General features: G+C 37.2%; 1 protein-coding gene across 4 annotated transcripts in view; it reads left to right on the forward strand.

Annotated features, from left to right (window-relative positions):
- Positions 1 to 3,078: 3,078 nt before the first annotated feature.
- LOC127411778 (stromal membrane-associated protein 1-like) overlaps positions 3,079 to 15,199 on the forward strand; it is a 167,175-nt gene continuing 155,054 nt past the window's right edge. For 2 of the 4 annotated variants that reach the window (XM_051647531.1, XM_051647532.1), the window contains exon 1: positions 3,079 to 3,393. In XM_051647531.1, coding sequence (XP_051503491.1) covers positions 3,276 to 3,393 — 118 coding nt within the window. In that variant the 5' untranslated portion in view covers positions 3,079 to 3,275. The remainder of the gene's footprint in view (positions 3,394 to 15,199) is intronic. The other 2 variants (XM_051647534.1, XM_051647533.1) reach the window with 2 other exon arrangements.

Raw genomic sequence — 15,199 nt, forward strand, 5'->3', positions numbered from 1 at the left:
TTTTTTTTTTCCTTTGGCTTTTAGGATTCAACAGTTACATTAGACTTAAATAAATTAATATATTATATATGTAACGATATTATTGTAATGACTATTATGGCTGCTGTGTGTGCCCAATAATGCTGATATAAAATAATATACACTGGCGGCCAATAGTTTGGAATAATGTACAGATTTTGCTGTTTCGGAAGGAAATTGGTACTTTAATTCACCAAAGTGGCATTCAACTGCTCACAAAGTATAGTCAGGACGTTACTGATGTAAAAAAAAAAAGCACCATCACTATTTGAAAAAAGTCAATTTTGATCAAACCTAGACAGGCCCCATTTCCAGCAGCCAACACTTCAACAGCTTATCCTTGAGTAATCATGCTAAATTGCTAATTTGATACTAGAAAATCACTTGTCATTATATCAAACACAGTTGAAAGCTATTTGGTTTGTTAAATGAAGCTTAACATTGTCTTTGTGTTTGTTTTTGAGTTGCCACAGTATGCAATAGACTGGCATGTCTTGAGGGCAATGTCAGGTCAAAAATGGCAAAAAAGAAACAGTTTCTCTAGAAACTCGTCAGTCAATAATTGTTTTGAGGAATGAAGGCTATACATGCTAGAAATTGCCAAAAAACTGCAGATTTCATACAAAGGTGTACAATACAGTCATCAAAGACAAAGGACAACTGGCTCTAACAAGGACAGAAAGAGATGTGGAAGGCCAGATGTACAACTAAACAAGAGGATAAGTATATCAGTGTCGCTAGTTTGAGAAATAGACACCTCACATGTCCTCAGCTGACAGCTTCATTGAATTCTACCCGCTCAACACCAGTTTCATGTACAACAGTAAAGAGAAGACTCAGGGGTGCAGGCCTTATGGGAAGAATTGCAAAGAAAAAGCCACTTTTGAAACAGAAAACATAAAGAAAAGGTTTGAGTGGGCAAAGAAACACAGACATTGGACAACAGATAACTGGAAAAGAGTGTTATGGATCTTAAACTCATTGAGCTTTTGTGGAATCAGCTAGACTGTAAAGTGCGTGAGAAATGCCCGACAAGACAGCCACATCTATGGCAAGTGCTACAGGAAGCGTGGGGTGAAATGTCACCTGAGTATCTGGACAAACTGACAGCTAGAATGCCAAGGATCAGCAAAGCTGTCATTGCTGCATGTGGAGGATTTTTTGATGAGAAATCTTTCAAGTTTAAGAAGTTCTGAACATTATTTTTTTTCTTTTTTCAAATTGTAATAGTAATTTTTCATGTTATTAATGTCCTGATTATACATTGTGATCAGCTGAATGCCACTTTGGTGAATAAAAGTACCAATATCTTTCCATAAGGGCAAAATATGTACATTATTCCAAACTTTGTGTATATATATATATATATTAAATAGATTAAGACTCTCATGCCGAAATCTACAGCAGCAAAGGGTGCTCTTTTTCCTGATCACTGAAACCTATCCCAAAAACATTACATTCCCAAAATACATTAACTAACATAGACAGAAAAAGTGCAACGGAAACATTAAAAAAACTGTTGTAAAACTCTGAACGCAGTTCATTGACGTCAGCCGTTATATGATTGGGCAGAGAAGACTCAAGCGATCCAAGTTGACCGTTACGATCTCTACAATAGGCTCATTTGAGATGAGCAAGTTCTGCACAGAACCGATCACCAGTGTCAGTGGCAGGTGCATGCCGGTTAGAAATCTGTCCTACTTGCTGTGATGTCATGGTGACGTATGACAAAAAAGTCTCCTGAGAGCGAGGCGCACGCAGTTGGATTTTTCCAGTTGTGCAAACTGCAAGCATGATGGGAAAGGACTGGCTGATGACACAGCGTAATGCTCATTGGCTTAAAGAACTGTGATGAAAAACAAACAACAATAATAATAATAATAATAATAATAATAATAATAATAAAAATAATAATAATAAAAAAGAAAAGCACTGAAAACATGTAAAGTAAGAAAGAAAAAAAAAAAAAAGAAAAGAAAAGATAACCGGCCTGAAAAGACTGGACTACCTGCTACAAAACAAAAATATGTGTCTGCCTTTTGCTTGTTTTACTGTGAATAAACCTGTCATACCAAGAAAAAAGAAGCAGAAGAAGAAGAAGAAGAAGAAGAAGAAGAAGAAAGAAAACATGTAAAGTTTTAAAAGTACTAAAATGTATGTAAAATACTGTGTCTGGCAATGTAACATATTTTTATGGTGACTATGTATAAATACCTCTTGTTCGGATGGCACTGAAGGAATAAAAACCAACCAAATATATATATATATATATATATATATATATATATATATATATATATATATATATATATATATATATTATCTCTAATATCATGTTTTATATGTATAAATTATATGTGAATATTCCCAACACTGTGATCAACAGTGCGATCTCTGGTTGGGATAAATCATATTTCTGAAATGTTTAAAATACGTGTCTTTTTTAAACTAGAAATGGATGGAAAGACACGTCTTATGGGGAAAATTAAATAACTTGTACATTGAGTGTTTTTTTCATCATATTTATTTTCATTTTAAAGCAACAGAATTTAAATTATAACCACTTTATCAGCAACACCGCATGAACGTGAATCCCGCGATATCTGCCTTTTATCTCGAAGGTGTCTGATCCAGTACGAGAAGTGAGAATTGTTCGACTTGACAGCACTTACTCCTCCCCTGACTGCAGCCGCCTACTCTCGTCTGTTTTCAAGGCGAGGCGTTTGGCATCTCAAACGAGCCTATTGGTAAAAGCGTGGAGGTTGAAATCTCTGCAGAATTCGCTCATCTCAAACGAGCTGCAGCCTAATATCTCTGAGCGAATTAGACTTCCGGGTTCGCCTATAAATTGACGTCACGGCTGAACAGCTCTATGACGTAAAAGTTGTAGTGGGAATACATTTTTGTCTTGAAATATAAATATAATTTTTCATTTTATAAATGTATAAAAATAAAATACAAATTACTCAAGCGAATGCTTTGATTAATCAAAACTGTCTCGTTTTTGTCCATTTTTAAATACATTTTAGTCAGCTCACCATACCTTCTATGTCTCCGTTTCCGCTTCCGGTCAATTCCTCCAATCTGCCATATTCCGCCGCTCTGTCTCAACTCAGCCGCCTCTTCGCCGCCGCGAGCCCATCGTAGTTTCATTTCTTGGGTGATGGTCTTCCATCTATCACGCTCCAGTTTAACAGAGTGATTCGGGGGAAAGGCCGGTGATCTTATTCAGAGACGTTGACAGGAAACGGGCAGAGATGACGACGCGATCGGAGAGGGAAAAGGCTCAGAAACTGAACGAGCAGCATCAGGCCATTCTGTCCAAAATGCTGAGAGAGGATGATAACAAATACTGCGCCGACTGCGAAGCCAAAGGTGAGATGATCACCCCCAAAATCTCCCTTAAACACTCATGAGATGTTTTGATCACCTGTACAGGGAAGTCTGTGGCGTTGGAGTCTCATTACACACTCTATGGCTGTTCAGGTTTCTCATGGTTTATGGAACTGAGTCAGTCAAAGAGGAAAGCGATGACTTTGTGTCAAAACTTAGTGAACAGCTCATCTAGACAGCGTTTTTGGGCATCACAGGCGCGTTTGAACGTTCGATTGTGATGATGCCCAAAATGCTGTCTAATGTTCCAGTCGCTACTACGATGCCCAGAAGTGCTGTGTAGAAAGGCAGCTCACTGGGTTTATCACCGTTGAGCCATGTGTCCTTGATCAAAATCATTATTTATGTATGAATGGAAAACCAGTCTGGAGTTGAAGTGATCAGCTGGTCTGATATACTGTGTCATACTGATGTTTCATTGGTTCAGTTGTGACGTCAGAGTTCCTGGTGTATAAGAGGGATTAACCTGTATATGTGTACCTCCCAGTCTTAGTGCATTGAAACAAGTATGACAACTTTGATGACCTAAATGAGAAAGTGCTTCTTGTAGACAACATCTCTGCATCGTTTGTTTAACATATTTACATGTTTACTAAGGGTTCACCCCAGTAGAGATCATAGTATACACAGTAAATCCAGAATTGATGCTGTACCATTAAGAAATTTAAAAATGTATAGTTTGTTTCTGATCAATAATCTTAACTATAGGTTGTGAATGTGATTTTGGTTTGTAGCCTCCAGGCATTTCATGACATTTAGCATCTTAAAGGGATAGTTCATCCAAAAATGAAAATGGTCTCATCATTTACTCACCCTCATGCCTACCCAGATGTGTATGACTTTCTTTCTTACATTTTACATTTTTTTTTTTTAAATTTGTATGCATTTGGAAGACGCTTTTATCCAAAGCGACTTACAGTGCCCTTATTACAGGGACAATCCCCCTGGAGCAACCTGGAGTTAAGTGCCTTGCTCAAGGACACAATGGTGGTGGCTGTGGGAATTGAACCAACAACATTTTGCTTACCAGTTCAGTGCTTTTAGTCCACTACACCACCACCACTCTGTTCTTTTAAAGAACACAAATGAAGATTTTTTTTTAGAAGAATATTTCAGCTCTGTAGGTCCATACAATGCAAATGAATGGTGGCCAGAACTTTGAAGGTCCAGAAAGTACATAAAGGCAGCATAAAAGTAATCCACACGACTCCAGTCGTTAAATCCATGTCTCATAAGTGACATGTGTGGGTGAGAAACAGATCAACATTTAAGTCCTTCTTTTACTCTAAATTCTCCTCCCTGCCCAGTAGGTGGTGATATGTGCAAAGAATGCGAAAACAGAAGAAGAAAGTGAAAGTGGAGGTTTATGGTAAAAAAAGGACTTAAATATTGATCTGTTTCCCACCCACACCTATCATATCACTTCTGAAGGTTTGGATTTAACCACTGGAGTCTTATGGATTATTTTATTCTGCCTTTATGTTATTTTTAGACCTTCACAGTTTTAGTCACCATTCACTTGCATTGTATGGCCTACAGAGCTAAAATATTCTTCTAAAAATCTTTGTGTTCAGCAGAAGAAAGAAAGTCATACATATCTGGGATGGACTGAGAGTGAGAAAATGATTAGAGAATTTTCGTATTTGGGTGAACTATCCCTTTAATCTGATTGTTTGTCGAATCATCATTTTGTGTAGTTTGCCAAGCAAGCTGATGCAACATCTCTGATGTTATCAGTAGCTGTTCAGGTGTGCAGTCTATCCTGTGTTTTTAATTAAGTGATCTTGTTCACTTAAGATGCTTATGCATATTTCAATGTAGATATTCATTCCTCCCAGGGAACGCTGGACTTATTTTATTGTGTAAATATGGGAATTTATTGTGAGAAGAATCAAAATGACAGTTTATTACATAATTGTTACAAATACAAAACATGACAGACATGTCAGACATGATCAATTCAGCGTTTTCAAGCCTATATGCCAGTTGCCTCTAGGCATCAAACAGGTTCTTTGACTGCCGAACTGTTGTTCAGAGCATTATGTAGCCTAGTTGTTACAACATAAAGCCTACGATTGGTATACTTGTGTAGTATACCAAAATATTGCTTTTTCATTTCCTCACAATTGTTTCAAATAGGGATGGAACAATAAAAAAATTTTCTCTTCCCATTCCGATACCTGAACCATCAGTATCAACTGATACCGATCCCGATCCTATACCAGTGTTGTGTTTTCTTAATGAGTTTACTTTAGAACATCTATAATTCACTGTGTGGAACTGATTGGGAGTACTCTTTGTGTAAAGAAACAAAAACCTCTAGCAATACATTATTTCATTATAAAAAAGAAAAAGAAAAAACAGTTACATAAGAGCATGTGCAAAACTTTATTGTTAACTAGTCTGCAGGATGCTGCAGCAAAAATAACAGTAATTCCAGTGAAAGTCTTCAGTAGAAAAGAAGCCAGTTCTCTACACATTTTAACTTGTATCTGGACTTGTAAATGGTTTCAGATCCCTCTCTCTCTCTCTCTCTCTCTCTCTCTCTCTATCTCTCTATCTTTCTCTCTGTTATTTTTTTATTTCATTTTAGTTTTATTAGTATATCAATCCACTTTTCAATCAGACAGTAATTTTTGGAACCCAATTTGTTTTTATTGTAATTTCTAATAATAATAATAATAATAATTTAACGATACATTAATACATTTCAGTTGTAATTTCTTAAGGCTTTTATTTTGAAAGTTCGGCACTGTGCGCTCCATGAAGTTTGTGTTTGAGTGTTTGTAGGCTAATTCGCAGTAGTGTAATACGCTTCTCATTCAACATTTGGTAAAATGCTTGTCCGGTGCTGTTCTCAATGCATGTTTTAGGTGGACCGAACTATAGATCATCTACATCTGAGATGGAGTTTGTGTGGAGGGACCACTTAGTGCGCTGCGCAGCGCATCGCAAGCCTCTGCGCAGCGCATCGCAAGCCTCTGCGCGTTTATGTGTGTGTGTTGGCAGAGCAGCGTTCGTTCAGTAAAGCGTGGTGCCAAAGACTACTTAGCTGTGCATGCTGACTGTGTATTTATTATTAAACACAGCCTTTTGCAGTTCACAAAGCTTTTGGATGACTGTAAGAGCCTGAATAAAAAGCACGAGTTATATGGACTAATTTAATGGTGATTTGAAGGTTATTTATGTCATTATTTGAGCTTGACAGTAACGTCAATGACAAACATGCAGTATCGGATTTGGATCGGGCTCGTCAGACTGATACACGATCCAGGTAAAAACCTCAGTATCGGACCCGATACCGATCCAGGTATCGTATCGGTGCCATCCCTAGTTTCAAAGCTTCCTCTTCATGCACATGCCTAAACTCTTATAGAATAGTACTTTTATTCATCCCATTAATTTCCCTTGAAATTATGCAAGCTCACAAAGGCAGATCTTTTTTTCTCTGTCTTTACTTTAAATTCTGTTATAATCCCTTATCTGTCTTACCATTGAAGTCCAATATCTCCATGCAGAGCAGACCTTACTCCTGGCTCAGTGAGGAAGTCTTGTTGTCTTTTGATGAAAAGTCTCCTATGTTGTATATCTGAGAATAAGGCAGAAGGTAGTCATGAGCTCTGCACTGATGTACCAGGCCAGCACATTCTCAAGCTCTCCTCTCAGCTTTCTGAACCAGACAAGTTTCTTCCACACTGTGCTCTCCGGTGTCTTAAGTTCAGCCACACCTCACTGCTCATATTGCCTGGCCTCTTTCGCCTTTCTCTTTCTTTATTGCTGCGTCTGGATTCGCCTACTTATACTGCGCCCTTAAAGTATCTAGGCTACGTTTGTTATGGAAAAGCACACACGTTTGAGTGTGTAGCAAAAAATGTGCACAAGTATTGAGACATACTATTATGTCATTAAATTGCATCTTGAAAACACAGACCCTTTGGTCACATAATTACGTGCATCCTGTCACTGTACACTGAAAATCATCCTGTTACATTTATCAATACATTCACGTTCCTCATTTCATTTTTACTATCATTCATTAATTATTCCTCAATCCATTTAATTTATGCTATCCTACAATGTTTCCTACCATATTGGAGAGAACAAGCAGCATGTCGATGAAGATCTGTCACAGGTCTTTCGTGTGGAGATCCACTGATGTTTTACATATGATGCATGCAGTAATGTGTAATCAAAATGGTGTTGAAACTTTTCCTTAATTGATTATTTTCAAGAGAGAAAGCTCTTAAAAACACACAAGAGCATCCACAATAAGCAAAACAAATACAGTAGATGGACATAAAAGCATTCAGGTAAGATGATAATAATTATGAATCACTCAAACCCTTTTCTGTTCACTGTGTAAATGGAGCAGCTGATCGTTTGCAATTTATGACCCCATCAGTGTGTTCGTCCTACAGCAAGAACAAAGTAGTTTCTTTTACACAGTATTCAACCATTAAACTTTTGTGATAAAACATTTATGAACTGATGAAGCACTGTCATTCTCACCACCTTGGTTGTAGTTTTTCTCACATTTTACAATTGTTGTTCTGAAGCTAATCTTCCGTTGAGCTAGGGATTGTGGGCAATATTAGCCGAAAAAGCATGCACGGACCCACACTTCTACCGGAAGTGGTAGACCATCTTGGCAAATTTGGCATACCTTTTTAAACATACTATGATTTGAGACATAGTCACAGTTATTGTTTTTAGTCTAGTGGTCATTTTGACTTTTGTTCTATATGATTGCACTGTTGGTGAAACTGACTCCACATGGATGCAGCGTTCAGATATTGCCATGAACTTCTGTCTTTTTAGGTAAAAAGGAAAGCAGTAAATGGGGATGGAGAGTGTGTTACTGCAGGAACTGCTGGTTTAGTTGATCGATGTGACTTAATAGAAGGGATCGGTCAGACATGGCTGAGCACAGTGTGTCCAGAGGCTTTTATTTACTTTGTTCAGTGCTGCTCTCACACTGCCTGATGCCACTATACTAGCTTTCACAAACACACAGAACGCTACTGTAGGTAAACCCAGCCGATGTTTAAGGTCATATTTGTGTTTCGATTCAGTTTCATAAGCTTTCGATTCAATATTGATTCATATGGGTATATTTTGGTTACAATGTCCATTTTGCTTTCATATGAAGGAAATTCTCTCAGCTAATGCTGTTATCAATTTGAAAATATTATTTTTACTAATTGTTTTCATTAGATTTTCATCATATTGGTCACATTTTTAGCTCTTCAACATTTTTCAAATTTAGTGTATTCCATCGATAAATGTCTTGAAATTGCATATATTATATTGCATATATATTTTAATTTTGTTGCATGTATATCTTATTGTTTACATGCATAATTTGTACTATTTACAAGTATTTACATTGATATGTAGAACACGCACTAAATCGGCACCATCTTTTTAAGATTATCGGCATCAGCCAGTGAGCCCATATTAACGTGGACGTGCATGGTTTCTTTAGTGCATCTGTGCTATGTGTGATTAGAATTAAATGTTTCTTTATATGCTGTTTTTAATCAACACCTGACTGTAAAGAACAGAAAGGGTTTTAAAGGGGTCATGATTGAAATGCTCTGTTGTCTGGCCCTTTAAGACTTCAATGTAAAAGCCACTGTTGTGATTGGCTAACATCATGCAGTCCTACCAATAGAGGCATATTTGAATCACAATCCGAAGAAATTGAACAAACTCCACACTGACCACACAACATTATAAAACTACTTTTCAGGGTTAACACATAACGTACACCCAACACATTTCATCTGATTGTATCAAACGGTTCACTCAAGCACAGCATAAACTATCAAACAGTCATGACGTATGAAATATTCATGAATTAAATTGGTTACTTGTTTTTTTTTTTTGTCCAATAGTCCAATTTTAACTGCCCCATCTTTCAATAACAGTTCCTTTGCAAAGCTTGAATCATATTGTGACTGTTTCACAAGCAATAGTCGCTTTTGAATACTCAAACGTAATACAATACAAAGTGATGTTGGGTGCTTCAACCGGCTTCAACAGGCCAATACGTCTTCACATCTCACATTTTCCTGGTTTGTTTGCACACAGAACTGCATGTGTTTCTCCCAGTCAGTGGCAGCAGCTGAATGAGACGCGTTTTTTAAAAGTTGTACTTGTACCGCTCTTCAAACGCGACGCACATCAATGGTGTTGTGTGGAAATGCATTAATACGATCAAAGACCAATAATTAAAAATAGCACAGATGGGTGCAAAAACGGTCCAGGATGCCTTGAAACAGGACAACAGCAAGACAGCGCAGCTGAATGAAACACAATGGGGATCCATTTTAGAGTTATAACTTGACATTGTGTCTTTTTAAGCGGCGTGAGATGTACGATAATGGTCAAAGCTGTTCTTCTAGTGCACGTTTATGTAGAAAAACATTTAAATCCAGACAGGCACATAAAGGTGTCCTGTGTAAGTCAACTTTGGATGAATCTCCTGTGACAGGCCCATCTCTCTCCTCTTCACCCGTGTGACTGACTGAGCACCAGTGGGCGGGGCCAAGGGTACTATGACGAAAAATAGGCATTGATGTCTTGCTGAAGAGGCAGTCATATGCAGATGTATTTGGTCCTTGTGACGTCACAAGTTCCACGAATTCCAAACGAGCCATTTTAGCAGCTTGGTTTAAATAAATGCTCTTTTTCTATTGAGGAAGTTTTCAGTTCTGAAACTTCCTGTATGTTTTTATAGTACAATGACCTCTTATATGTCAAACAATCAAGGAAAATTTTATTCCTCATGTCAATGACATATGGATTGCGTGGATACATCTTTTTGGACATAAAACTTTTGCTCTCAACAGTCAGTGAAAGGGTCTCGGTGCTGAACTTCTCTACTATACGACTCAATCACTGGTGAGAGATATATGAAAGTTTACCAGCCAGTGGCTAATCACAGATTTTTTTCAGTCACAAATTTTGGCCGCATATGGTAGTGATTTACTTGCATTGTTGAGGGTTGCCATATGGAGTACAAGATTGATCTTGAGATTTAAGAATTGGTATCGAGATCATTCAAACAAAAATTGTGATGCATCAGAAAATAAATATGTTTAATCTGTCCTATTGTGAATAGGCCTTCAATCATTGTTTTTTGCATACCTGTGTTTGCTTATTTGCTCTTAGTGAAAGAGGTTTGCCCTCCAGAGTGCTAGATATCCCAGACTTTATCTTTGTGCGTGTGAGCGTTTGTAACATGCCTGTTTTCGGTCGATAAGAGGCTCTGTTTTTTTGGCAGGTCACCGAGGTTAGTGTGGTGGGGTTAAGACTGCTTTCAGTGAGGTCACGCATTTCAGGAAAATCTCTATTGACTGTTCAGTTGTCTGTTAGAAGGTATAAACATGTTATTTTGTGTGTTTGTGTATAAAAAGGACAAAAATAGACAACCAGGCAACTGCCCTAACCAGGAGCAACGTTCGGTGGAGGAAAACGCCATTCCGGTCCACGTCCACATTAATCCATTTTCAGTTTCCTAATGTAATCGGTCTCCATAGTATGTGGCACTCTCAGTTGACGGTGGAGGAAAATACCATTTCAGTGTGGTTGAGAGGCATGTACTGTATGTTATAAAATCAATGTGTTTTCAGTCGAAAACCTATTGTGGCATTGGCCTTAGTTTTGATGCTAATTCAGATTGTGATGTTGTGAAGGATACATTTTTGATGCACAATTTATCTCTGATTTTCTTTGCATCCACTTTGGCAAAATGGTAAATCATGGAGAGGAGAAACGGGTGTCTTTTTTAAGTTCAATTTTAAGATGAAAGCATATTGCCTGATGCTTAGAGGACATGACTTTAATAACCTCGCTTTCATCCATTAATATGTAACAGTGTCTATCTTTGTCGGTTTGTTGTACTGTATATGCTTGTTGTATTTACTTTGCCAGTTCATGTCTCTCTTTCTCTGCTTGTTATTATAGATGCCATGGTGCATGTGTATCTATATATGTGTGGAATTTGAAGAACTTTGTGAATGACAGGCACTTGAATATTGCGTAAATCTGCTGGGATTTCTGTAAAATTCTGTGGGCACAGATTCTGGGAAGGCTTCTGGACAGGTGAAGTAATGAGTAATGATCCAGTCATAACTGCAGGCCTCTAGACACCAGACAGGAGTGCTGAAGTGTGTATGTGTGTCTGTGGGTCCATCCTGATTTAAGTGCTGATGTAGATGTATGTATATTGGTTTTTGCATTGTGTCTGGCAACTGGAGAGTGTTGAGAGCAGCGTCTGTTCGACAGTCTCTTCATCCTTTACTTCCCCTGCGCACATGACAGACAGGAAATGTGCTCTGGTACTTCCTCCTGTGTGCTCTCTCTCTTTCAAACTGTCATTTATGGAGATAAGCACTGTTGAAAGCTTACATCAGCATCTTTGTGTGTGTTTTTGTCATTATAGCCTTCAGAAGGTATGTTAAGATTAAGAGAGAGAATACTTTAGCTGACGGAAAAGCCTGAAACTAAAATTTGTATTAGTTTAATATGTTTGTTTAGATGAGGGATGGGTCACAATGGTCGACTAGTCATCCAGAAACCAACTAGTTGATTTGTGATGTCCATTTGTCTAGATTTTTGCGGTGCTAAAGGAATGCTACAGGTTCAGTACAAGTTAAACTCACTCGACAGCATTTGTTGCATATTGTTACCACAATAAATAATTTTGAATTGTCTCTTGTTTATTAAAAAAATGAAATGAAATGAAATTAAATCAGCTTATTTATACTGGCTAATTGGCTATTAAACAAATTTGTTGACTAGTCGTTCAGTCCAGGGGTTTCAGACTAGGGTCTGGGTATCCCCAGGGGCCAGCAAAGGGGGCTAGGGGGTCTGGGAAAAATAAAATAAAAATAAGTGTAGAAAAAAGTTCGATATTTTGGAATTTAACATCTACAGTTTCATTCTGCTTTCTAAATGGTCTTATATTGACAGCCATAGTTTATAACTGTAAGAAAAGAAAAAAATCTGTGCATAGTTTTGTGATTTAAAGCTGTCACCTTTACCTTGTTCAGTGGGGGTTGTAAGGCCATGTTCTCAGTAAAGCAGCTTTGGAATTATATTTATTGTGAAGGCGCTATACAAATATATTTGAATTTAATTAAAAAAGTTAATCTTCAGGTTTATATCCAAACATTAATAGTGAAAATAAAATAAGGTAAGAAAAGAGAAACATCATAATTATAATTCATAATTAAAGGTCCTTGGCATCAAAAAGTTTGAAAACCCCTGGTTGAGGCGACCCACAGTCTAGACTTTTTTTAAAAACTATATTTGTTGATGCATTCTAGAAATGTCTGGTAGCAGCTGTGCCTTTACTTTGGTTGGATTCTCAGCTTCTGACACACACACATTTTGAGGAGCTTGACCTGTTTGGAGCGATGTCTAAACATGTTAACTGTCTCGCAGTTATTGGGAAAGTGAGGATGTCATTCCTTTATAATAAAATAGGGATTTCATAATTACAGGCCAAAAAAAGCACACATTGCATTTAACCCAAAAATTAAAATTGTCATTACTTTCTTACATGGAACACAAAATTAGATATTTAACAGAATGTACAAGCTGCTCTTTTACATACAATGAAAGTGGAGCGGACCAAATCATTGTTTTACCTCCAATCAGGTGCCTTTAAAAAGAAATTCAAAGACACTACCAATTTTAGGACATAAGGACAGAAAGAAATCTGATCCAGGACTTTATTTCGCCCAGATATTAGCCTGCTGTTTTACATAAGGCTCTGCCAGCTGGAGTGGTTTTAGTTAGGCCGGTATTTTTTTCTGCTTTCTAATGGTTTTCTGACATATTTCATTCCACTCACAGCCCGAAAAAAATGGCTCTCATCCAGATGTCAGTGTGGAGCCTGTGACTGCTGAGACTGCGATGTGTGTTTGCTGGTGACCGCTTGAGTCAGGGCCAGTGATTTAGCGCATTTGAGTGTTTGATCAGATGGACACGGAGCAGGAGGACAGACACAAGCCGTGTCACTATTGGCACTCACTCCTAGAGCTGGCAGAGGTGATTTGAAGATATTTTCACCTGTCCTTCAAATCATGCTCAGCTGCTAGAAGTGATCGAATTTGGAATTTGGAGTTAATGTCAAAATGATCTTCTCACTAGTAGGTAGAGAGTCTCTACACTTGGATACAACTCAATTTTAAAAGGCTCAGCATAGTATGGTATAGCATAGTTCATTTTTAATGTGTCACAGGACTTAAAATAATGTCTGCCTTTCTTCTCAAGGAATCAATAGTGTTTTTAAGAGTCTGGCAAATAACAGCATGTATTACCATGTGAGTTACACTCCTCAGTATGTTTTTAATGCCTTTCTCCAGTTTGTCAGCAGGTGGTGCAAGTGAGACCTTTCCTCTTTTGCCCTTCAGTATAAATATGTGGTTAAGTTGTTACAGGATTTATGTTCATTGGGTGTTTGGCTTACTTCTCCTTTGCTGAGTGGATGAAACTAAGTTGCTGCTGAATAAAGGAGGGTTTTAGCCTTTTATGTCTCTGGCAGAGAATAATTTGAGCGCACTTTGTGTCTTTCTCTGACAAAGAGCATTTTGCTACGGGTGTCATGCATACTGTGCAGTATATACTGTATGCTATTTTTTTTAAATAGGAAGTGAAACAATATGCAAGATGGAATGATAAATGTATTAATCAGTAGTATGTTAGGCCTATATTTTAGCATACAATATTAGACTGTATTGTATTTTTTTAATTTCTAATCCAGTTGTGTTAAAAACCAAAAATAAATTGGACAATTATAACAAAAATGCTAATTGCTGATTATTTCCCTTGAAATTGTAATTGCAATTATTAATTTCAGTTAATAGAAATTGTCACTCTTATCGATAATATAGCGACAATATCTAAAGAATGTTTATGTACATGTTTCTGTTCTGAAGCTTAAAGGAATAATCTGGGTTCAATACAAGTTAAGCTCAATCGACAGAATTTATGGTATAATGTTGATTATCACAAAAAATAATTTTGACTCGTCCTTCATTTTCTTTTTTTAAAAGAAAAAATTGGGGGCCTGGGTAGCTCAGCGAGTAAAGACGGGGGGCAAAATTTGAGGTTACAGTGAGGCACTTACAATGGAAATTAATAGGGCCAATTTTGGAGGGTTTAAAAGCAGAAATGTGAATCTTATAATTTTACAAAAGCACTTCAATTATTCTGTTAAAACTTTTCATTTGAGCTGTTAAGTTGTTTAATTTGTCATTTTTATGGTCGTTTTAGGTTTTACTGCGTTACGTCGTCATGACAACAAAGTTGTAAAATCGGATATAAATTTATAAAGAAAAAGTTGGCAATTTTATCACTCTAAAATCATGTTTACACATATATTATTGTTTTTGTAATAATACTTTTAAAATTGGGAGTATTGTAATGTTCATGGATTGGCCCCATTCACATCCATTGTAAGTGCCTCGCTGTAACCCTGATCTTTGATAATTTTTTTTTTTTCCATCATGCTCCATTGTGGTTCCAAAGCTTCTATTCGAGTGTCAGGTGATTTCATTGCACGAACATATTTTACTGCAGAATGCCTTTATTTGACTAATCAATATTCCAGCTATGTAGTAATAATAAAGAGAGAATAACTTTGCCTCAAAAGATAAATCCTTAGTTCCACGCTGTACAAATCTCCAATAACTCTTACCAGTAGGGCGCAGCACAGCACAGCTTAAAACTGATGTGAACCAGATCGACTGTCTCTGTTCAGATCTTGCACCTA

The sequence above is a fragment of the Myxocyprinus asiaticus genome, chromosome 21 (genome assembly GCF_019703515.2).
Source record: "Myxocyprinus asiaticus isolate MX2 ecotype Aquarium Trade chromosome 21, UBuf_Myxa_2, whole genome shotgun sequence".
In the NCBI taxonomy this organism is placed as follows: Eukaryota; Metazoa; Chordata; class Actinopteri; order Cypriniformes; family Catostomidae; genus Myxocyprinus; species Myxocyprinus asiaticus.